At 37.4% G+C, this 24,432-nt stretch overlaps 1 protein-coding gene across 2 annotated transcripts in view; it reads left to right on the top strand.

Moving 5' to 3' along the window:
• The first annotated feature begins 554 nt into the window (after window positions 1–554).
• Window positions 555–24,432, top strand: part of LOC107045965 (arylsulfatase B) — a 35,985-nt gene continuing 12,107 nt past the window's right edge. For both annotated transcript variants that reach the window (XM_015268395.1, XM_029126666.1), the window contains exons 1-4: window positions 555–758; window positions 15,565–15,795; window positions 15,883–16,038; window positions 21,221–21,473. In XM_015268395.1, coding sequence (XP_015123881.1) covers window positions 642–758; window positions 15,565–15,795; window positions 15,883–16,038; window positions 21,221–21,473 — 757 coding nt within the window. In that variant the 5' untranslated portion in view covers window positions 555–641. The remainder of the gene's footprint in view (window positions 759–15,564; window positions 15,796–15,882; window positions 16,039–21,220; window positions 21,474–24,432) is intronic.

Consider the following 24,432-nt stretch of genomic DNA (forward strand, 5'->3'; position numbering starts at 1 on the left):
GAAGATCAGTACGGAAAAATATATACTTGCAAATTTCTACATGAGATATTTCAATAGCATGACAGGTATGTGAAGCAATTAGGTCCTCCAACCATTCGTCCACTATACCAAGCGTATTGGGCGGGAGTTACGTCGTCGAACATGGATCAAATGACGAGGATGAAGGACACGACAGCTGATATTATCACTAGCTATTCCAAATCGCCCATCGATGCTGTTCGTTATTGCTAGTACGGAAAATATTTAGAAGAAGATTCACGGAAAAATACAGAATAGTTTGAGGAAGAAATGCAATCGACTTTTCAAAATTACCTGCTTTGACATAAAACCTATCGAATTTATTCCCATTCGCGGCCGAGGAAGGAAAATATCCGTAGCACTAAGTAATTAGTAATGATACACGGTTTATGTGTTCAATTAAATCGTTTGATCATATTACTTCGAATGACAGGAAAGAGGAGTTTTCCGCTTTGGAACCGGTTTCATTGAAGGAAGATTTCAATCTTCCATCCACCATTTAATGTTCAGTCTTTTATTGTAAGCTTTCAGTTGAGACTCGTGGTTGGAAGTGATAGCAATGCTTCCATCTGCATCACAATAGGATCGGGAATTTAATCAGTTTTATTCCGAAAAAAGTGAAAATGGCAAAAAATTTCGCAGGCACTGTGTCGATTCTTCTCTTTTCTTTCTTAGGAGAATCAATGATTGCGGCAAATGATACCAAGCCGCATATAATTATTATCGTTGCCGATGATTTGGTAAGAATAATGATAATAATAGTAATCCACTATTGCAACATGGTGAAAGTCCTAGAATTAATCAATCGGGTATTTACATCTTCATGATGCCTCACGTTAAGGGGGAATAGTTACGCTTTTATGAGTGAAACCATTCAAGAAAAACGGCATCCTTAGCAAAAAAGATACCTTAGTTTATCTGGTCAGAAATGAAGAAAAACGCAATGCATACTTATCCACCAATGACTGGGCTTGACTGTTGAACCATCTCATGCATCTGCGTTATAATTGCCCGAATTTTCCAACAAAGAAAAAATCGATTTCACCCGCAACTGGATAGAGTGAAGTACATTTCTAATTAAGTATAATATCATTTTCTTTGGCTTACATATTATTACAATCAGACTGCCCTAACTATTATAGGTGTCAAATGAAGATAATTGATGAAATTCAACAATTGATCGATTGAATGACCTATATTACATCAAACGTGTAATCTCCAGAGAAAGATTTTCTAGAAAGATTTCTTTTGTAATTAAAGAAATTTTCTACAAAAATGATTTTATAACATTTGCTTATGAATTCTCATTACTGATATAATATAATGATTATTGTCAATGAAAAATCATAACGCTGCTTTCACCTCGGGAGAATGCTAACTCGTAATCCTATTCTAAAAGACACAAGCACATTTTTATCGATATATCGAAAGTCTGTCATCTCTTTTCCTCATTTCTCATTGGTTATTGTCATTATCGATACATCATCATGGTCGATATGAGCATTAACGGCGCGTGAGTTTGAATTTTTTCGCACTCTTCATTCCTACTTATTTTTTTCAGTAGGATAAACGTATTAAATTTTAGTCTTGACTTTCGTCCCTATTTTTTCAACACAAGATGTATTTTCTTTCGATTAAACTTAAACGAGAGGAAAACTCAACATTTGTGTAGAGAAATCATTTTTATGCATAGAAAAAAATATCTCTATTCACCCACGACTGTTCAAAAAGATAGATGGCACTATAAATGTAATTCATTTCCGCTCGCATTTATTCGGTACGTTGAAACGAAAAAAGTGCAAGTGAAGTTTCATGTGTTCTGCTGAAATCCAGATCTAAAAATGACAAATGAGATGAATCAATTCACTTCTAGCGAAACGATCGCTAATTTTGAGGATGGGGATACATGCGTGTAAGTATCTTTATATCTCAGAGTTTGTGTGAAATTGATGGGTAAACTGATGAGCACCAAGAAATTATCATATTTTTTCCAAGTTCCTGACATCAAACATATTCAAATTCTCAAAGATCACACAGCCACTCTGGAAGAAATGTCAGAAGCCATCATATCAGCAGCTTCTAAGCGTTATTCCATCAACAACAACAACGATGGATTACCAAATCCAAAACGCAGCCGAGATGATGGGAAAAACAAGCTCAAAGAAGATCAGAAGACGAGAACTTCACAAGAAGATGAGAAAATGTCATTCTCATCGTAATATCTCTGCCGGAAGAGGAGAGAACTATCAGTATTTATTGCGATATGGTAATTTATGAAAACATTGTTATTTATGAAGTGATTAGATTTATGATGCATAATCACTCTGAAAATAATGACTAGATTGAAAAGAGATTGGAAACATGTTTAGTTATCAAGTGATTTGCCTTGATGTCCATTAAACAAAATTTAGCAAAAATCTTCATAACTAATAATAAGTAGACTGGTGGAAAAGAGATTGTTTTTTCGACTAAAAATCACTCTAAAAATGATGACTGAATTTAAGAAAAATAAAAAGAAGCGAGGGGGGATTATGTTTGTGATTGAAAATTATTTAAAAAACAATGACTAGATGACTATAAACAATTACTAGATTGAACAAAATATATAAACAAGTTTTTAAAGGTAATATCTTTTCAAGATATGACGTGCCTTATAACAACAACCTCACAAAAAAAAAGACGAAACATTGTTAAGGATATTTCATTCATAGTAACTAGATTTCATAATGGAGAGATAGGGCAATTTCGAATATTGTATTGACTTAATTTGTCTAAAACAGTGACTAAATTTTGAAAAAGAAATGACCAAAATATTTGTAAAAATACGTAATAAATTATGAATAAATAAAAACAAAATATCTCATAAATAAAAAAAACATGGTCGAAAAGAAAAAAACATGACAACACTAAACTCCGTTGGAATATCGATGATATTTATCTCATCTTTCTACGTCATTATTTTTTTCCATTAGAGAAATAAGACAGAAAGACTAAATGCTAAGTAGACTCGAATCCATGAGATTAAAACACGTGAGCTGGATTTCATCCATAATTTTAAATTGAATACTATTACTCAGTGAAGTATTCTTTATAATTAAATGAAAAAGGACAATTTTATATTGAAATAAGGTAGTTGTATTTAATTTCGATGACAACTTAAACGAAGTACATAGAATTGACCGAAAGACGATTTTAGTCAAAGCCGAATAGTACAATGTAACTGTTAAATGATCAAAAAACGTTGAAGGTACTGAAAAAAGCACAGTTATAACTAATAATATGAATCTTTTGCAATTCCGTGTCACTTAAGACTGACAATACTTATTAGTATTGCCATTCAATTTATTTATCGCTAAATTGTCATTCACTTGCATGTGGTTCTGAAACCTACTTCATTCCCTTTAAATTATGTTTAGTTTGCCTGTTGGCCAGTTTGTTTGTTCATAATAACCCACTCCACTTTCCTTGAAAATAAAGAATGAAAATTTTCATATAATGACCAAACTAAGGGTAAATATCTATAGATTTTTTTATTTGCGTAAATTCTTCGACTTTCAATCAATTCCTAACGGCAAATTCCGTTTTAGCGCACAACATAAGTCAGTTGACACACATGAAATCTATCGACAGTTTCCAAGAAACTTTGTCGCTCGGTGTAGAGTCGTCCTTTTCCTGTTCAACGTGGAGAGTGCTAAATAAAATCCAACGTATTCATCAATAGCCACTATTGGAACACACTTATTATCACTATTCTCATGAATTGTTGACAAAAAATAGAAGAGTTCTGATATTTGAAAGTGGAATAATAAAGGCTCGAATTGCATTTTTTCACCAAGCAATCAATGTCCATTTGATCAGAAACAAGTGCATTTAAGAAATCACGGATGTCTGAAAGATTTTACAATGGAGAGATCATAAAGAGATTATGATTTTAACATTTGTCATGTGAGAGATTAAAACTTTGTAAAAATGAAGACCCCTATGATAGGCTCTAACCTCAAATATTAATTCATTTTCAGAAATCAAGTGTAACCGATCCGGTTCATATTTTCCACTGCCGGATAATTACTGGCGTTATTGGTTCCGGCAGGCGTGGACTCAAGATAAATCATTCAATCTTAGTTTTGAGGCTTTCGCGGCCATGATTAATGACATCTTTGGCTTCCGGATGGATGCCGCGTTTGGATTCAGCGTTGGGCCGACGTTTCGCAAACATTACAGTCTGCATCTTCAGGGCTATGAGCTCCAATTCTGAGCTCCGATGTCTAGAGGTAGTCCTTATATGCCTTCCCGTGGGGTGGTGGGGGAAGGGGAAGGGGGGGTGGTCAGCCAATCATATGTTTTTAATTGATCAGCTGGTCAATGTGGTTCTGCTTGACCTTCCGAATTTGTTAGATGTTATATCCATTCTTGGTCAGAACTATCTCAAGATGTTCAACTTCAATGTCAACGTTGGAGAGTTGAAAGATTGTGAGTACTCTATACATTAGGGAGCTAATAACGGAATTCTCCTGGGAGGGATGGTGATGGGAGGTAGCATTGAGATACCTATCTGTGTGGGTTGGCTTGCGATATACTTGGTGACCTAGAGTACCGTCCTCGTTGCGTCAAACCAGGACATCTAGGAATGGAAGACATCTATCTTGTTCAATTTCTATAGTGAACTTGATGCTCACGTGCTGAGTATTCAAGAACTCCAGGAATTGAGTTAGAGCAGTCTTTCCATGTGGCCTGATGACAAAGGTATCGTCCACATACCTAAACCTCACAGTAGGTTTCTGAGGTGCTGACTTCAATACTTCGTTCTCGAAGTGTTCCATGAATATATTTGCAATAATCGGGGGAATGGAAGAACCCATTGCCGCTCCCGATTTCTGCTCATAGTACTCTCCTTCGAACTGAAAATATGTAGAAGTCAAGCAATGCTCAATTAATGGAAGGAAGAAATGTTCTTGGATTTCTTGATGATTTCCAAGGTTTCTGGGATTGGGACGTTAGTGAAGAGTGATTCTACATCAAAACTCACTAGGATATCTTCTGGAGAAGTCCGGAGATTTCTCAGTTTGTTGACGAAATCTAATGAGTTCTGAATATATGAACCATTCAGGCCAGTCAACTTTTGGAGTGGTTTCGTGAGAAACTTGGCCAGCTGGTACGTTGGCGCTCCAATGTTGCTGACAATGGGACGGAGAGGAACAGACTCTTTATGGATTTTGGGGAGTCCATAGAGTCTAGGAGGAAAGGATTCTTTAGGGGTGAGGAATTTCGTCAGGTCAGTCGAGAAACCAGCCTTCTTCAACAGATCAGCAGTTTTTCGCTCAATTGTATGAGTAGGGTCCTTCCTAAGTTTAACGTAAACTCTGGAGTCACCCAACATCGTACTGAGCTTACCGGAGTAGTCGTCTTTATCCATAACCACCGTAGCATTGCCTTTGTCTGCCGGAAGAATAATCAGATCATTATTCTCCTTTAAACTGCGCAGTGCGAGGGGTTCCTCCCTGGTAATATTGTCACCTTCGCGGCCATGATTAATGACATCTTTGGCTTCCGGATGGATGCCGCGTTTGGATTCAGCGTTGCGCCGACGTTTCGCAAACATTACAGTCTGCATCTTCAGGGCTATGAGCTCCGATTCTGAGCTCTGATGTCTAGGGGTAGTCCTTATATTCCTTCCCTTGTGGTGATGGGGGAACGGTAAGGGGGGGTGGTCAGCCAATCATATGTTTTTAATTGATCAGCTGGTCAATCATATGTTTTTAATTGAGAGGCCATTCTTGGATCGGTGAATTTATTCACCAAACTTAGGAAGTCCTTGCACGTCCAACTGTGCTTCCGAACTTTTTTAAAATGTGCTGTGACCATCAAGTGGTACCGAAATTCCTCCGTCTGAGGAATCCTGTCCCATCGAAGCAGGCAAATGCCATCCTCTGCCAAGCTTCGTTGAGATTGGTCAAGGAGAGAATAACGGCGGCTAAGAAGCACCTGGCCCATCTTTCCAGACAGCTTCTCGATCTCCACCGTCTTCTGGCTCAGACGTTGGAGTCTCAGCTGTGGGAGACTCTCGATCATGTTACACACGAACAAGCAGTACGAACAGCTGAGATGAGAACTGAGAGTCAGAAGGGTAAGTTCAAGAAACTGATCCCCCAGGAGAAAGTCCCAACCCTCACTCACACTGTGAAGAATCTGAGTTAATTTGAACTCAGTGAAGCACAAGTTTCTGGGTTGACGAAAGGACACAACTTCGCTGTTGCCCCTAAAAAGATCCCCACCAAGGAAATCATCAGTTGTACCGAGACAGCGATTTACCATCTTCCTCAGATTGCTAGACCATTGCTGGTCTAGCAATGAGATCCGGAGGCAGTTGTCTAACATCCTCCACAAGGCCACTCCCCCTGGTGACAATATCACCAGGGAGGAACGCCTCGCACTGCGTAGTCTAAAGGAGAATAATGATCTGATTATTCTTCCGGCAGACAAAGACAATGCCACGGTGATTATGGATAAAGACGACTACTCCGGTAAACTCAGTATGATGTTGGGTGAATCCAGAGTTTACGTTAAACTTAGGAAGGACCCTACTCGTACAATTGAGCGAAAAACTGCTGATCTGCTGAAGAAGGTTGGTTTCTCGGCTGACCTGATGAAATTCGTCACCCCTAAAGAATCCTTTCTTCCTAGACTCTATGGAATCCCCAAAATCCATAAAGAGTCTGTTCCTCTCCGTCCCATTGTCAGCAACATTGGAGCGCCAACTTACCAGCTGGCCAAGTTTCTCACGAAACCACTCCAAAAGTTGACTGGCCTGAATGGTTCATACATTCAGAACTCACTGGATGTCGTCAACAAACTAAAAAATCTCCGGACTTCTCCAGATGCTATCCTAGTGAGTTTTGATGTGGAATCACTCTTCACTAACGTCCCAATCNTGGACTCCCCAAAATCCATAAAGAGTCTGTTCCTCTCCGTCCCATTGTCAGCAACATTGGAGCGCCAACTTACCAGCTGGCCAAGTTTCTCACGAAACCACTCCAAAAGTTGACTGGCCTGAATGGTTCATACATTCAGAACTCACTGGATTTCGTCAACAAACTGAGAAATCTCCGGACTTCTCCAGATGATATCCTAGTGAGTTTTGATGTGGAATCACTCTTCACTAACGTCCCAATCCCAGAAACCTTGGAAATCATCAAGAAATCCAAAAACAACTCTTTCCGATTCCTTCCCCTGATTGAGCATTGCTTGACTTCTACATACTTTCGGTTCGAAGGACAGTACTATGAGCAGAAATCGGGAGCGGCAATGAGTTCTCCCATTTCCCCGATTATTGCAAATATATTCATGGAACACTTCGAGAACGAAGTATTGAAGTCAGCACCTCAGAAACCTACTGTATGGTTCAGGTATGTGGACGATACCTTTGTCATCTGGCCACATGGAAAGACTGCTCTAACTGAATTCCTGGAGTTCTTGAATACTCAGCACGTGAGCATCAAGTTCACTATGGAAATTGAACAAGATAGATGTCTTCCATTCCTAGATGTCCTGGTTCGACGCAACGAGGACGGCACTCTAGGCCACCAAGTATATCGCAAGCCAACCCACACAGATAGGTATCTCAATGCTACCTCCCATCACCACCACTCCTAGAAGAATTCCGTTATTAGCTCCCTAATGTATAGAGCACTCACAATCTCTCAACCCTCCAATGTTGACAGTGAAGTTGAACATTTTGAGATAGCTCTGACCAAGAATGGATATAACATCCAAAAAATTCGGAAGGTCAAGCAGAAGCTACAGAGCAAGCTCTCATCTCCCGAAGAGACTAATCCTGAGGGAAACCAGGAAAGACCAAAAGTGGCCCTCCTCCCCTATCTGAGAGGCACAACAGAACGCATAACTAGAGTACTTGGCAAACATAACATTCGAACGATCTTCCAGCCTCCAAAGAAGATCGGACAGATGCTGCCAAGTGCAAAGGATCCAAGACCACCTCTGAGCACACCGGGAGTGTACGAGATCCCCTGCTCATGCGGGAAAGTGTACATTGGAGAAACCGGGAAGATCAGTACACGGATCAAGGAACACCAGCGGTGCTCCAAATACGGTCGCTTAGAACAGTCTGTCCTGGCTGAACACTGGATGGACACTGAACATACGATCCAGTACGACCAAGCCAGAATGTTGGCTAAATCTCAAGGGTATTTCGAAAGGAAATACCGAGAGGGTTTGGAGATCCATAAAAACCTTAACAACCTCAACAAGGACAGAGGATATCAAGTGAACCCCATTTGGAAAACCGTCCTCCCGGTTTTTAAATTGACCAGCTGATCAATTAACAACATATAATTGGCTGACCCCTCCCCCCCCCTTACGCTTCCACCATCACCACAAGGGAAGGCATATAAGGAGTAACCCTAGACATCGGAGCCCAGGATCGGCGCTCATAGCCCAGAAGATGCAGACTGCAAACGCGACACCCATCCGGAAGCCAAGGATGTCATAAATCATTCAAGGTACAGAAACAATTTGTGTATGTATTGACAAGTCTCAAGTACGGTTTGACTTAGAAAATTGAATGATTATTTATTTTGTTGGTTGCAGTCGTATTACCAAAGGAGCTTAACGTGATATGATGGACAAGTCTGGCATGGTTTTAATTATTATAAGTTGTCAACAATGCTAGGTGTTTAAGAAAAATTTGTCTTCACGCTTATTATTTTGCAGGAAGAACAAGATAAACAGAAAACAAAGTACCAGATATTGAACAAGAAAAATAATAGACAAAATAATAGATACTGAACTTTTAAGATCTCTAGAACAGAAAATGAAATCGTAAATCTAGATCACAAACAAAAATCACACATACCAAACATTCAATATTTGTCATGAAGATCGATAAAAAAAAATCAGATATAAATATATTCATGAAATTGAACGGTTGAGAAACAAACTTTTAAATACCTCATAATTACCGATTATTATTTCCCTTTTCCTATTTTGCAGGGAAGATTATTAGATAAACAGATAACCAACTATGAGATATTGAACAAATAGAATAATAACAGACAAGAAGATAACAGTGAAGGCAGTAGTACAAATAACAAATGAAAAATATAGATACCGAATTTCCAAAATTAATCGTAGAAATGAATAAAAAAAATTATACAAAAGATACTCATAAAATTACCAGAATTTTCATTGATTCAGAAATAAAATTTGATATATCTATCTAATGTCTAAAATAAGTAAAGGCATCACAACAAATAATTTTTTGTGAAATAAACATTACAACAATTTAAAACTTCCATTTCAATTATCAAAACCATTGTATCAGCACGATATCAATCTGATTCAGTATCAGATATGTAACAATTAGTAAATAAAATTATTACAACAAATTATCCCTATTGTGATTTTGAATTGAACAGTACCCAATAATGCCTTGACAAGCAATTCAACGAACGCAGGAAGAAGACGAGCACAAAAAAATCAGACGTGAACGAAATACCACTCAGCAACGTGAGCATCGACAGCGAGTTCGAAAGCGCGATATCTCATCAAATGATATTGTCCGCGCTAGCTTTTCTCAGCTTTTCAATATTTCGGGGAATTGTAGTTTACCTTCTGTTCGCCGAACAAAGTCAACGGGCTGAATTAACAATATTATCGAGAATTATATTGGGCCTAGGGATGTATTATCTATCCATTGCAATGCTAAACATTTCAGTGCGGAGCGTGTTTCTGGCAGAAGAAACTCATTCAATAGTTGTTGTAGTCATGGTGAAGTAGCATTGGATCCTCTCCCAGATCCACTATCAATTCTACGGGACTTATTGAATAGAACACACGAAAATTCTCAGGAATTCCTTCAATGCGTGCGTAGTTATAATAATTCATTTGCCTTTGCATCATTCAATGCAAATTTAGTCAACTTTCATGAAAGACGACCTGGACCATATTGCTTCAAAATTAATGGTCAACTTTATTATCAAATTAATACTGCATTATACCCTTCTGCAAACGAAAGTCCACCCTATGGTCAACTATTCATTGTTGATCAAAATGAGGCTACAGATATCAGATATAATCAGACGTCGATTTCGAATAGAGTAGTAGTCACAGCTATTGATAATGCTCTCCGTGAATGTAAAGTTTTTGCGAAATCATATCGAATGATGCACGAAGAATTGCAACAATCTATGATCGATTCTCAATTAGATGTGGAACCAGAGATGTAGTTACTGTTCTCTCTGAAACCCGGTATGGACAGTCGCCGTTTTAATGTACAGAGAATTAATGAAGTAGCGGCAATATTTACCACTACAGCTGATGGAGAGATTCCCGAATCGTATGTTTCGATTCGCAGGAAATAGACGAAAGATCTCACTTTCGTTAGCACAATGGATCCTAACATTGAGCCATGGATTTATCTTCTATTTTACCCCCACAGAACAAGAAGTTGGCATGAAAATATACGATGTGTTAACAGAAACTCACGCGTTTCACGCTCAGCTTACGTCAAATATAGAATAGCATGTCGAGATGAAAATGTACTTCTCAGAGGAGGTCGACTATTTCAACAATGGATTGTTGATAGTTATATAAAAGTTGAGAAAGATCGGATCACTTATGACAAATTGAATCAGAAGAAACTTCGTGCTGATACATACCAAAACTTGATCGACCATCTACAGCGAAGAGCAACTGAGACTAACAATCGTGTAAACAAAATTGTAATACTGCCTTCATCATTCGTAGGTTCTCCTCGCAATATGCTACAACATTATCAAGATGCGATGGCGATTGTGAGACAGTTTGGGAAACCTGATCTGTTCATAACAATGACTTGCAATCCTAACTGGCGAGAAATCAGAGAAAATCTACTGCCAGGTCAGACTGCATCCGATAGACCCGACATTGTCTCCAGAGTTATCTGTATTAAAAAAGGCAGTCTGATCAAAGACCACACGTCTTTGATCTACCACATGTTCATTTACTTTTGACCTTGAACCAAAATTATAAAATCACTATGGCTGAAGTTGTCGATAAATACATTTCTGCAGAAATTACGAGATCTGACGAAGATTCCGAGTTACATGAAATTGTTATGGAGAATATGATTCACGGTCCCTGTGGTGCTTGGTGTAAAGATGGGAAAGGTAAATGTACGAAATATTTCCCGAAAGACTTTCAAGAGAACACAACACTAGATGAAAATGGATATTCAACATATCGTCGTAGGAATAGAGGAGTCTATGATCGTCCCAGTGGAGGCACTGCTGATAATCAGTATGTAGTTCCTTTCAACCCTACGTTGTTGAAATTATACAACTGTCATATAAACGCAGAAGTTGTTTCTAGCATCAAGTCTGTGAAGTATTTATATAAATATGTGTACAAAGGACATGATACTGCCGCATGATACTGCCGCTGTAGAAATTCAAGAATCGGGGCATGGTGACAAGGAAATTCACCATGACGAAATTCGCAATTTCTTGGAAACACGATAGGTCAGTCCTGTTGAACCTTGCGATCGTATATTCAGTCACCACCTACAAGAAAAAAGTCATTCTATTACACGGCTTCCTGTCCATCTTCTAAATCAACAAAGTGTGACTATTGATGATGCAGGTGATGATGAGATCATCAGAATAGCCGTGGAGAAACAAACAATGTTAATTGAGTATTTCGCTTTGAATGAACGTGATGCAGAGGCGCGAATATTTACGTATTCAGAAATCCCTCGCCATTACGTGTTCAAAAAAAGCTCTGGTATCTTCAGATGGGAAAAACGGAAGTCTCAATTCAAGGTCATCGGAAGAATGTATTCCATATCACCAAGTCAAATTGAACTATTCCATCTTCGATTATTATTGATAAAAGTCATAGGTGCTACCAGTTTTCAAGATCGTAGAACAGTTAATGGTCAAATACACGATACGTACCACGCTACGTGTTTAGCATTAGGACTGATTGCAAACGATGAAGAATGGGAGCACGCCATGACTCAGGGAGAAGTTTGGATGACGTCTCAACAACTGAGACATCTCTTCGTTCGGATCTTGATTCACTGTCAGCCAAATCATCCCGAGCTACTCTGGGAGAAATTCAAAGAAGCAATGTCGCAGGATTTTCGAAGAGAATTTGATGAATTTGAAGCAGAAAGAAGGTACATTAGAATAAATTCCTATCTCTCTCATGAAGGTTCTGACTTAACTAACTTTCCGACAATGCCACCGATACAAGAACTGGCTGATGATAATGAGCAAAATTTTAATGATGAAAGATCGTGCGATCGACATCAAGAAGTTGGAATATGAAAAATTGACTGTCAAACAAAAAGAAATTGTTGACAAAGTCTTAAACGTTGCAACATTAAACACTATTACATCATCTAATACATGTTTCTACATTGACGGACCAGGTGGATCCAGGGAGACATTTATCTACACTACACTCTTCCATTTATTAACAGGCATGAACAAAAAGACCTGGACAATGGCATTTACGGGAATTGCAGCAATATTACTGCCACACGGAAAAACTGTACACAAAACATTCGGGATGCCTGTTCCTCTTTTTTCGCATTCTGTATCAAATATTAAAAATCAATCGCTCAGTATTTGCGAGAAGTTAACGTTTTCATTTGGGAGGAAGCTCCGATGGCACCAAGATATGCTTTGGAATTGGTTGATAGAGCACTACGCGACTTCATGAGTAATGATTATTCCTTTGGTGCCAAAATTATGATTTTAGGTGGAGATTTCAGATAATTACTACCTGTAAAAATGCACGCAACTCGATATGAATTGGTTAATTTATCGATAAAGTTCAGCGGGTTATAGAGGCATTTCAAATTATTTTCTCTGACGAAAAATATGCGAACCCTTCCAAATAAAGTAGAATTTGCAAAATACCTACTTTCAGTTGCTAATGGTACCTTGAACGATAAGGACGATAATTTAATAGTGCCAGAACAATGTGCAGCTCGCAGAACTGAAGATATGGTCGAAACCATATTCCAGCAGATCGTGAAAGAGAAGAGATTTGATGATCTTGCAAAAGTGGTGGTATTAGCTGCACGTAATATAGATGTAGAAGAAGTGAATCAAAGAGTAGTTGATCTATTTGACAAAACCACTGAGAAAGTTTATACCAGTGTGGACAGCGTTGACAATTGTGATAACGGAGATATCACAGATGTAATTTCACCAGAATATCTCAACACTTTGAATCCACCAAGTTTTCTTCCATATGAACTGAGATTAAGGAACAATTGCATTGTCATACTCATTCGAAATATCAGCATAAATGAAGGTTTTTGTAATGGGATGCGATTACAAATTTTGGAACTCTCTAATAATCTTTTACGATGTCGAATTCTGACAGGTGATAAAGCAGGCGACATTGTATTCATACAGTGTGTCCCATAGGAATGTGTAAAAACTAAACTCATCTGCCGACTCATCCAAAATAACCTTGACTCTCTACGTTTGTGTTACGCTTACTGGGGGCCAGTCAGTTTTACTCTAACTGTGGCAGGAGCCTTAGTTTGTCAGCAGTAATGAGTGATTTGACAATTCGAAAAAAAAGATATCCCATCGAGTGTTCTATTCCAGGGGGAAAAAATACTGTGAAGCTTTTAAAGGGTTTCGTACTAAATTTGGATCCAAACGAGTTGCTAGCGAGACCACTTTGAGGAGGTTAGAATAATTTTTTTTTCATATTGATTGTGTGACACAATAAAACACATTACAAATTTTCGTAGAAATCCCGTTGGTTTCTAGTCATGATAATATTCTTTTTCTAGAATAATTGAAAATTTCGAGGAATACGGTACTTTGGATGATCGTAGAGCTACCCTTCCAGGTCCCTCATTCTCTGCTGCAACAGAGGAGAAGGTCGATGAAGGTGAACAGTATTTCAAGGCAAATCCCAACTCGTCCATTCGGAGAGCCACTCAAGATTTAAAATTGACCAAATCAACGTTGCATCGCATTCTCCACGTTTTTCTTAAAACTTCATCCATATAAAATATTGATGTGTCAGCGTTTGACAGAGGAGGCGATTCTGAGACGAAAGGAATTTTGTGAAAGAAGGACACAAATGTTCGAAAATGGCGAGCTGCATGAAACAGCAATTGTTTTTTCTGACGAGACACTTTTGGCTAGACAACTACGTGAATGAAAATAATTTGAGATTGTGGGGCTCCGAAAATCCTAATTTTTTGGTTACAACATCTTCCCATTCACAGAAAGTCACTGTTTGGGCTGTTCTCTTCATGAAGGGTGTCTATCTACATTTTTTCGAATCTACCGTTACCGGGAATGAGTACAAAAGAATGTTAGAAACAAAAGTCTTCCCTCATGCGAGAAAAAGAGGGCTTATCAATGGATTTTATTTTATGCAGGATGGAGCAGCTGCCCACCGTACTCACGAAGTTTTTCAAATTCTTAATACAGTTTATCGCGGTCGAGTTCTTGGTTTGGGATATCCAAAATTTTGTGGAGGGGGAATAGATTGGCCACCCTATTCACCAGATTTGAATCCGTGTGATTATTTCCTGTGGGGTTACACAAAAGATAAACAACATTAAACTGTTCACGGTATTCCACAGGAAACATTAGAACGTGTATTCCACGGTTTTAGGAAACGTTTGGATTATTGCGCCAGTGTTGATGGCTCCCAGTTCAAAAACATTTACTATTAATCGCACTTGTTACGTACAATTTTTGTAAGCTACTATTTTTGTTGGGTGAATTACATGTTTCAATAATGAATATACGGTGAAATAAAAATGACAATTCTCCTTTATCAGGAACTGTATTCTTTCTCTTTTTCCCTGTTTCCAGTGAAAAAAAATAATCAAACAGTTTTCACATATTCCCATGGGACACCCTGCACATCGTGTTACGTTATATTGTGAGGACGTATATCCATTTACTTTCAAACGACGACAATTTCCAATTAAATTAGCATTTGTGATGACAATCAATAAAAGTCAGGGTCAAACCTTTCATCGAATTGGAGTAGATCTTCGTAAAGATGTTTTCAACCATGGACAATTATATATTGCTTTTTCAAGGGTTCGATCATGGAATTCATTAGAGATTTTTCTAGGAGGACAACGCACGAATAATATCGTCAAAAACGACGTATACACAAAATTGTATTCATAAAATTTCGACAAAACTAATCACCATCATTTTCATTCATTCATACTTCGGAAATGATTTACGTAATCGTGATTTTTGAAAAAAATAATAATCGATTCATGAAAATTATTGAGCCATAAAATTGATATGAAATCTTCACCAGCGCGCGCGCAGCGCGCGTTCGGTCTCGTTTTAAGAAAAGATAAGTAAAGATGGTGGGGAAACTTCCCAGTGAAGATGTTTCATAATAATTTCTGTAGAATGCACTGATTGGCATGACATAACGAGATAACGTTAATGTGATGTTCCAAAATATACCTTCCCTTAACGTATTATTGCTGAAGTAAATCCTCTACGATTTTCTGTTCTAAAAAAAATTAATCGATAGGGTTGGAATGACGTCGGTTTCCACGGATCTAATCAGATCCCAACCCCGAATATCGACGCTCTTGCTTACAATGGTGTTATTCTGAACAATCATTATACTGGTGCGGTATGCACTCCGAGCAGAGCAGCATTGTTAACGGGAAAATCTCCTATTAATCTTGGAATGCAACACTTGGCTCTCGGGGCAACGGAACCGAGAGGCCTTCCACTGACTGAAAAATTACTGCCTCAAGTATTTCTCTCATTTTATTGTTACTGAATATCAATGGTAGTACAGATCAGACGAAAGTTTAATGATGATCATTTATGAAAATTTCAGTATCTAAAGGAAGGAGGATATACCACCCACATCGTTGGAAAATGGCACTTGGGATTCTATAAAAAAGAATACACTCCAACGTTTCGAGGTTTCGATTCTCATTTCGGTTACTGGAGTGGGCATCAGGATTACTATAATCATGAGTTCGAGTCATCTGTAAGTTTTTTTTTATCGTTATTTTATATCACTTTGACCCGGTTAGGGTATACTGCGATGATGACCAAGACTTTAAATGGTTAGATCGCACCATTCTACCCGGCCGGGATTTGAGCTCGGAGCCTTCCCCATGTGAGGCAACGAACTTACTCACTGTGCGAAGCCACCGGGGCATCTGTAAGTTTGATATGGAATTATGTATGTGGGGTATTCCATGTGAACTCACCCAGGTCAAAACCATCACCATCGCCAATCATATTACCGATTTTCCCTGTGGTTGCATATGGAAAAATATGACTTCTCAAATTATTTCAGATTTCTGAGGAATCCTGTGGACAGCCATGTTTTATTGCAAGTTTTATCTTCAAATGCCTGTAACTTCCGTAAAAATCAACCGATTTGATTTTTTTTTTACAAAATGTGTTTTTTTACTAAATGTGATTTTTAGCGTAATTTACGCTTCAACTTCAAACGTAAAATACGTTTTCGAAAGCGTAAAATACGACTTCTTAAACGTAATTTACGTTTAGGTTTTTCTGTGTGTACAAAATGGGCGTCTTCGAACCCACTTTCCATATAAAAATGTGCCAATTTTTTTCAATTCGTTCTTCCATTCAAAAATTCAAATAGAATTAAAATTTAGAGAGAAAAAATTCCGATTCGCCCAGCCGGGATTCGAACCCGGGTCTCCCAGTTACGCGCCGGGCACTCTTACCGACTAAGCTACCGGGAACCACGGAAATTCTCACTCCAAATTCAACTCAGCACGCCGCCTAACCACCTTTAGGCATTAAATAAATTCAAATAGAATTAAAATTTAGAGAGAAAAAATTCCGATTCGCCCAGCCGGGATTCGAACCCGGGTCTCCCAATTACGCGCCGGGCACTCTTACCGAATAAGCGATTTCCTCAGAAAAACCTCAAAAAATTTCAAAAAACGAGTCGTTCTCAAAGTTGGACCCTTTTTATATTTTTTAAAAAATTTCAGTGAATAGATTGGACTAAAACAAAATTTTTCACCAAAGGCCAAAGTGAGCTTCCCATTTCGTGGCCGTCATTTCCAATTTGAATATATAAATCCGGGATGAGAAATTTAAAAAATTTCAACATTATTTTCGTATTTGAACGCAGAAGCATTATTTAAATTTACCGCCTGAAGAATCACTGCATTATGTTCGAATCTGGAACAATTTGATGATTTTTTGAAAATTCGTTAACAATACATCCTTCCAAGTGGTGTGTTCTAATAGAGATCCCACTTTGGCCTTTGGTGAAAATTTTTATTTTGGTCCAATATATTCACTAAATTTTTTTGAAAAATATAAAAAGGGTTCATCTTTGAAAACGACTCGTCTTTTGAAGTTTTTTGAGGTTATTTTGAGGAAATCGATGGAAGCACGAATTGAAAAAAATTGGCATATTTTTATATGGAAAGTGGGGTTGAAGACGCCCATTTTGTACACACAGAAAAACCTAAACCTAAATTACGTTTAAGAAGTCGTATTTTAAGATTTCGAAAACGTATTTTAAGTTTGAAGTTGAAGCGTAAATTACGCTCAAAATCGGCGTAAATTACGATGACATGAACGTAATTCACGATTTTGTAATCGTAAATTACGCTTAAAGTCGCCGTAAATTACGATTACATAAACGTAATTTGCAACAATTATGAGCGTAATTTACCATTGCAAAATCGTAAATTACGATTATACATCGTAAATTACGCTCAAAATCGTCGTAATTTACGATCTCGTAGTCGTAAATTACGCTCTAAGTTGTCGTATATTACCATGATTTTTTCGTATTTTTTATCAACGTAATTTACGTTTTGATAAACGTAAAAGACGCTTTGTTTACACTGTTGAAAATTTTTGTCTGAATTTTCCGTGCCAAATTCTGGAAATTTTTATCGCGTTTTAATTCCACTGAAATTTCAGGAAATCTTGTCATTGAGAATTCAGAATCTCGTGGAAAAATAAAACAGAACTGTAAATTCCCGTTCCATTTTTCCTGAAAATGAATAGAAAACCAGAAAATCGTGGTAAATATATTCTTGAATTTTCAGGATAGTGACACTGAATGCGATTTAGAGGGAACAATAGAATAGAAATTTAAGGGGATAGTACTATGATTTTTAAAAGTCGTGGGATATTAGAGTGACATTTCTCATGCATTGAAGATCGATTATATATGTCTAAAAACGAATAATTAGTGCAAAAAAACTAATTGTTTATTGTTCGTTTGCCCCGCAGACGCTTAAAATGTTGAAAATAGTCCAGGGCCTCCAATTTTTGACCAACAAAGGTTTCTTTTCAAAATTTTTGAAAAAATGTGTACAATAACAATTACGAATTAGTTTTCTGAAATTCGACTCCTATACAACTAATTCCGTTTTGTTTACTATAAAAATTTGCGCCATTCATGTAAAATAGGCAGAAAAATTATCCTTAAAATATTAAAAATATATTCTTGATTCTTTCAGAAATATTTTTCACGCTATTCTACATGAATGGTGCAATTTTTTTATTAAAATAATAACAAAATTAGCCGTGTAGGAGTTCAATTTCAAAAAACCAATTCGTAATTGTTATTGTACATATTTTTTCAAGAAATTTGTGAAAAAAGAAACCTCTGTAGCTCAAACATTGGAGGCCCTGGACTATTTTCAATATCTTAAGCGTTTGCGGGGGAAACGAACAATAAACAAGTCGTTTGTTGCACTAATTATTCGTTTTCAGACATGTATTATCGATCTTCAATGTATGAGAAATGTCATTCCAATAGCCCGCGACTTTTAAAACTCATCATAGTGGTCTCCCCTTAACACTAAATATTCTTATTAGATTGGAGAAATAAATTGAGGAATTCTCGTCTTTATGCCCCTTAAAATTCTGGAATTTTATTGAATTTTCAGTGAAACCTGGAATTTCATGATTTTTTTCCCCTAAATCGCATTCAGTGTCACTGTCCTGAAAATTGATAGTCAAGTGTCCATGAAATTTAATTTTTTTTTACCAGTGTAGGCGTAATTACGATTGTAATTCGTAAACTACGATTTATTTAGGCGTAATTTACGTTTTTATTTCGACTGTAAAATACGTTTTTTTAAAACCTAAATTCCGATTTTCATGACGGAAAAAAAAGCCACCAGACATCATATTGACGTTAGCGACGTTATTGACGTATTGACGTTAAGCGTAAATTACGCTCATCAATACGTAATTTACGTTTAGCAAAACATAATTTACGTTTAGGTTTTTCTGTGTGTAAAAAAAAACTCAAATCGGTTGATTTTTACGGGAGTTACAGGCATTTGAAGATAAAACTTGTAAAAAAAAACATGACTGCCCACAGAATGCCTCAGAAAATCTGAAAAAATTTGAGAAGTCATATTGTTCCATATACAACCACAGGAGAAATCGGCAATATGATTGGAGATGGTGAGGATTTAGACCTGGGTGAGTTCACATGGAATACCCCTCATACATAATTCCATATCAAACTTACAGATGCTCCGATCTGCTTTAAACCAACTATGTCCTGTAAAAATTGTTCAATTCTCTTGCGGTCCAGCCTAGACATGGTTGCCCTGACTTGTTTGCAAGCCTTGGTGTTCTTCTTGATTCAGTTTATAGCATGGGCGAGGAGACCTTTTACTGGCAGAGATTGTATTTCAACTTCTGTTCCTTTCTTTACCAGCTCGTACGCTGTCTAGTTTCCATGGATGCCTTCATGGGCCGCGACCCAAACCAAGATAAACTTGATTTTCTTTCCTAGGTTTTCCAGTGCTCAGAAAAAAACCGGGAACCGTTTTCCGTGGTTCCCGGTAGCTTAGTTGGAAGAGTGCCCGGCGCGTAACTGGGAGACCCGGGTTAAAATCCCGGCTGGGTGGATCGGGAATTTTTCTCTCTAAATTTCAATTCTATTTGAATTTTTTTTACTGGAACGTACGGTGGTGTACGCCGTGGTAATTTGGGCCACCGTGGCGTACATCCATCTGAGTAATAAATCCATTTTGAACACCCATAGGATGATTTCGCGACTAAAGCCCCAATTCCTTTCCCAGGCTCTTTTACATGCCAACAGAGAGGCCTATGTTTTGTCTTTCTCTACTGTTATATGCTGTCTCCAATGGAGCTTGGTATCAAGGTAAACTCCTAAGTACTTGACTGAAGTCGTATATTCTTCACACCATCCAGAATCAGTGGTTCTGAGATAGCGACTATATATTTCGTGGTGAAGATCATGGCTGACGTATGTTCAACGTTAATTGATAGTTTCGTCTTAACACACAATTTTTTGAATATCGTTAGGGCATAGTTTCGCCTGTGTCTTAGTACGTTGCGGAATTTTCCCCTGGTCACCATTGCTTCATCGTCCGCGTAGCCATCTAGAAGCCTTCTTCCCTCAATTTCTCTAAAAGTTAATCCTGTAATAGGCATCACATGAGCAGGGACACTATGCTCCTCTATTTTCCTATTTGCCAATCAGTCAACGACACTCTCCAGTCAATGACATGCTCAGTGTGCAATACTCGGTGGAATATCACAATTTTTGAGTTATTTGGTTCAAAGAACAATTGCAAAGCTAAGAAGAAATATTTATCAAAATACTGATCTGGATGTATTCCATGAATAATGTACTCTGGTAGGTCGTAACACGCGATGTTGAATAGTACAATTCTATTAGCTTAAATTACGATAGGAAAAATTAGAAATAGAAATCGATCACATTTTACGAAATTCCTTGTGTTTCCTGAAATAAATGCAGCAAGTGGTTCAATGACTGGATCTTTTTTAATTCTGAATGATTCACCTGATTCTGAAAATTGAGAGATTTATGATCAATTCGTCTAGAATACCTTTCCTGTAATGAATTTCGATTTCTTGAACTCTTCCATTCTGGATATATTTACAGAAAATAATGTTTCATAGCCCGGTGGCTTGGCGCAGTGGGTAGGTTCGTTACCTCACATGCGAAAGGTTTCGAGTTCAAATCCCGGCCGGGTAGAATGGTTCGATCTAACCATTTAAAGTCTTGATCATCATCGCAGTATACCCTAACCGGGTCGAAGCGATTTAAAATAACGATAAAAAAAAATAATTTGTACTTGATTTTTTTAATTCATTCCTTGTTACCATTTCACTACAGATAAAATATGTTTCGATTTCTTCGGTTGTAGGATAATTATCGTGGTTACGATATGAGAAGAAATATGTCAGTTTCATACGAAACTAAAAATCGCTACTCCACAGATCTTTATACAGAAGAAACCGTTCGATTAATTGACACTCATGATAAAACTACCCCAATGTTCATATATCTTGCACATGCTGCTGTGCACAGTGGAAATTCAGAGAATCTTTTGCAAGCACCGGATGAAGAAGTAGTGAAGTTCTTCTACATCAGTGACCCGGAAAGGAGAAAATACGCAGGTAATTCTATAATTCTACATATATTGAAATTATGAAGAAGCAATCAGAGGAAGAATCCTGTGATGCATCATCGGAATGTCTTCTGATATCAACCTTTGTATCTCTAATTGAGATTATACTCATGATCCTACTGATTTCTATCCGCATTATCAGTTAATTATGACTAATGGGATGTTAAAAAAAACAGTGAACGACAAGTTTGTTTTACTCAGCTGGGGTTCCATAATTATGTCCTTTTAATTACTAATTTCCAAGTAACGATCCCGTTTTTGAATTCATTAATGCAATTATCGTCTTCCGGTTGTTATAATGGCCATGATTTTAATTGTAACTGTTATGTTATGGTTATCATTCCGGTTATGTTGCTCTGATAGTTCTCGTAAATTGACACAGATTATTTGGATCTGTTAATTTCGATTTTGTTCATGGCCATGACTGCAATTTTTCTTTGCTTCCGTATGGAACCATTGTCATCTTCAAAATTTAAATTTCCAGGTTTTTGTTTGGGCATAACTAATATTGAGAATCAGAATAAAATTTTGTGAGAACATATAATATACGTTTTTATATGACCAATTTTTCGCGTTCTTCTCAGTAGCTAAATTTTCAAAAAGATTGGAGAAATCTCCAGAAAATTATAAAATTTTCGATGATACCTCACCTTGAATGCCTTTACTGTCAAAATACTATTGAAATACAAAAGAAGACAATCATTGTACGCAATAACAACACATAAGAGAGCTTCAATACTAATATTACACAAACCATCAATTAAATAATTGAAAAAATCGTAATTTGAACAAACAATTCACAGAGTTCTTAGAATTCTTTAATGCCTAAAGGAGGTTAGGCGGTGTTTGAGGTGAATTTGAGAGTGAATTTCTGTGGTTCCCGGTAGCTTAGTCGGTAAGAGTGCCCGGCGCGTATCTGGGAGACCCGGGTTCGATTCCCGGCTGGGTGAAGCGGAAATTTTTCTCTCTAAATTCTAATTCTCTTGGGATTTTTTTTTTTTTTTTTTCAAGTATAATTTCTTCCTTGAACGTATTTATCAGATAATCACTAATTTAAATTGACCACTATTTGGAGTCATGAAATAATTTTCACTGATATTAGGCCTCTGAGGTGAATAGGTGGTACTCCTAAGGAATAGGGCAGACCGAAGCATAATGGGGTACATAAAAAAGGGATGGGTGCAACTGGACACAGTCAACTGAACACATCGCAACTGACCACAGATCTGGTAAATTCGGCAACTGAACACACACGTAAATACAAGAGGGTGAAACGTAGTGATATTGTCAACTTAGTCTTCCCTATCGAAGAAGTCAGTTGATGATATACATGGGAGATGGCGCTGATAGGTTTAAAACGGAGGAATGAGAATTACTTGTATATAGTGTTAGCTAACTATGGGAGATGACGAAGAACTATTGCAGGAGCATCAATAATCAGAATATTAATATGTCAAGTATCGTAAGAACATCGTCAATCAATCGAACAAGAGTGAGGTGGTCATTCGCTAAGGTGTAACAAAACAAAGTATTGTCCAAGTCTCGTAATAAAATCGAATAAAAATAATTCAAAGTATTTTCACGCAAAGTATCGATAATACCTCGTAATATTATGGTAAAAGTGTGAGGCAGGTATCGGACAGAATATTAATATGTCAAGTATCGTAAGAACATCGTCAATCAATCGAACAAGAATGAGACAGTCACCGGTCGCAGTGTTTCAAAGCCAAGTATCGACCAAGTCTCGGAGTAAAATCGAAAAAAAATAATTCAAAGTATTTTCAAGCAAAGTATCGATGATACCTCGTAATATTATGGTAAAAGTATGAGGCAGGTATCGGACAGAATATTAATATGTCAAGTATCGTAAGAACATCGTCAATCAATCGAACAAGAATGAGACAGTCACCGGTCGCAGTGTTTCAAAGCCAAGTATCGACCAAGTCTCGGAGTAAAATCGAAAAAAAATAATTCAAAGTATTTTCAAGCAAAGTATCGATGATACCTCGTAATATTATGGTAAAAGTATGAGGCAGGTATCGGACAGAATATTAATATGTCAAGTATCGTAAGAACATCGTCAATCAATCGAACAAGAATGAGACAGTCACCGGTCGCAGTGTTTCAAAGCCAAGTATCGACCAAGTCTCGGAGTAAAATCGAAAAAAAATAATTCAAAGTATTTTCAAGCAAAGTATCGATGATACCTCGTAATATTATGGTAAAAGTATGAGGCAGGTATCGGACAGAATATTAATATGTCAAGTATCGTAAGAACATCGTCAATCAATCGAACAAGAATGAGACAGTCACCGGTCGCAGTGTTTCAAAGCCAAGTATCGACCAAGTCTCGGAGTAAAATCGAAAAAAAATAATTCAAAGTATTTTCAAGCAAAGTATCGATGATACCTCGTAATATTATGGTAAAAGTATGAGGCAGGTATCGGACAGAATATTAATATGTCAAGTATCGTAAGAACATCGTCAATCAATCGAACAAGAATGAGACAGTCACCGGTCGCAGTGTTTCAAAGCCAAGTATCGACCAAGTCTCGGAGTAAAATCGAAAAAAAATAATTCAAAGTATTTTCAAGCAAAGTATCGATGATACCTCGTAATATTATGGTAAAAGTATGAGGCAGGTATCGGACAGAATATTAATATGTCAAGTATCGTAAGAACATCGTCAATCAATCGAACAAGAATGAGACAGTCACCGGTCGCAGTGTTTCAAAGCCAAGTATCGACCAAGTCTCGTAATGAAATCGAATAAAAATAATTCAAAGTATTTTCACGCAAAGTATTGATGATTCCTCGTAATATTATGGTAAAAGTGTGAGGCAGGTATCGGACAGAATATTAATATGTCAAGTATCGTAAGAACATCGTCAATTAATCGAACAAGAATGAGACTGTCACCAGTCGCAGTGTTTCAACGCCAAGTATCG

The sequence above is a fragment of the Diachasma alloeum genome, unplaced genomic scaffold (assembly GCF_001412515.2).
Source record: "Diachasma alloeum isolate Michigan unplaced genomic scaffold, Dall2.0 Dall_scaffold_01144, whole genome shotgun sequence".
Taxonomy (NCBI): domain Eukaryota; kingdom Metazoa; phylum Arthropoda; class Insecta; order Hymenoptera; family Braconidae; genus Diachasma; species Diachasma alloeum.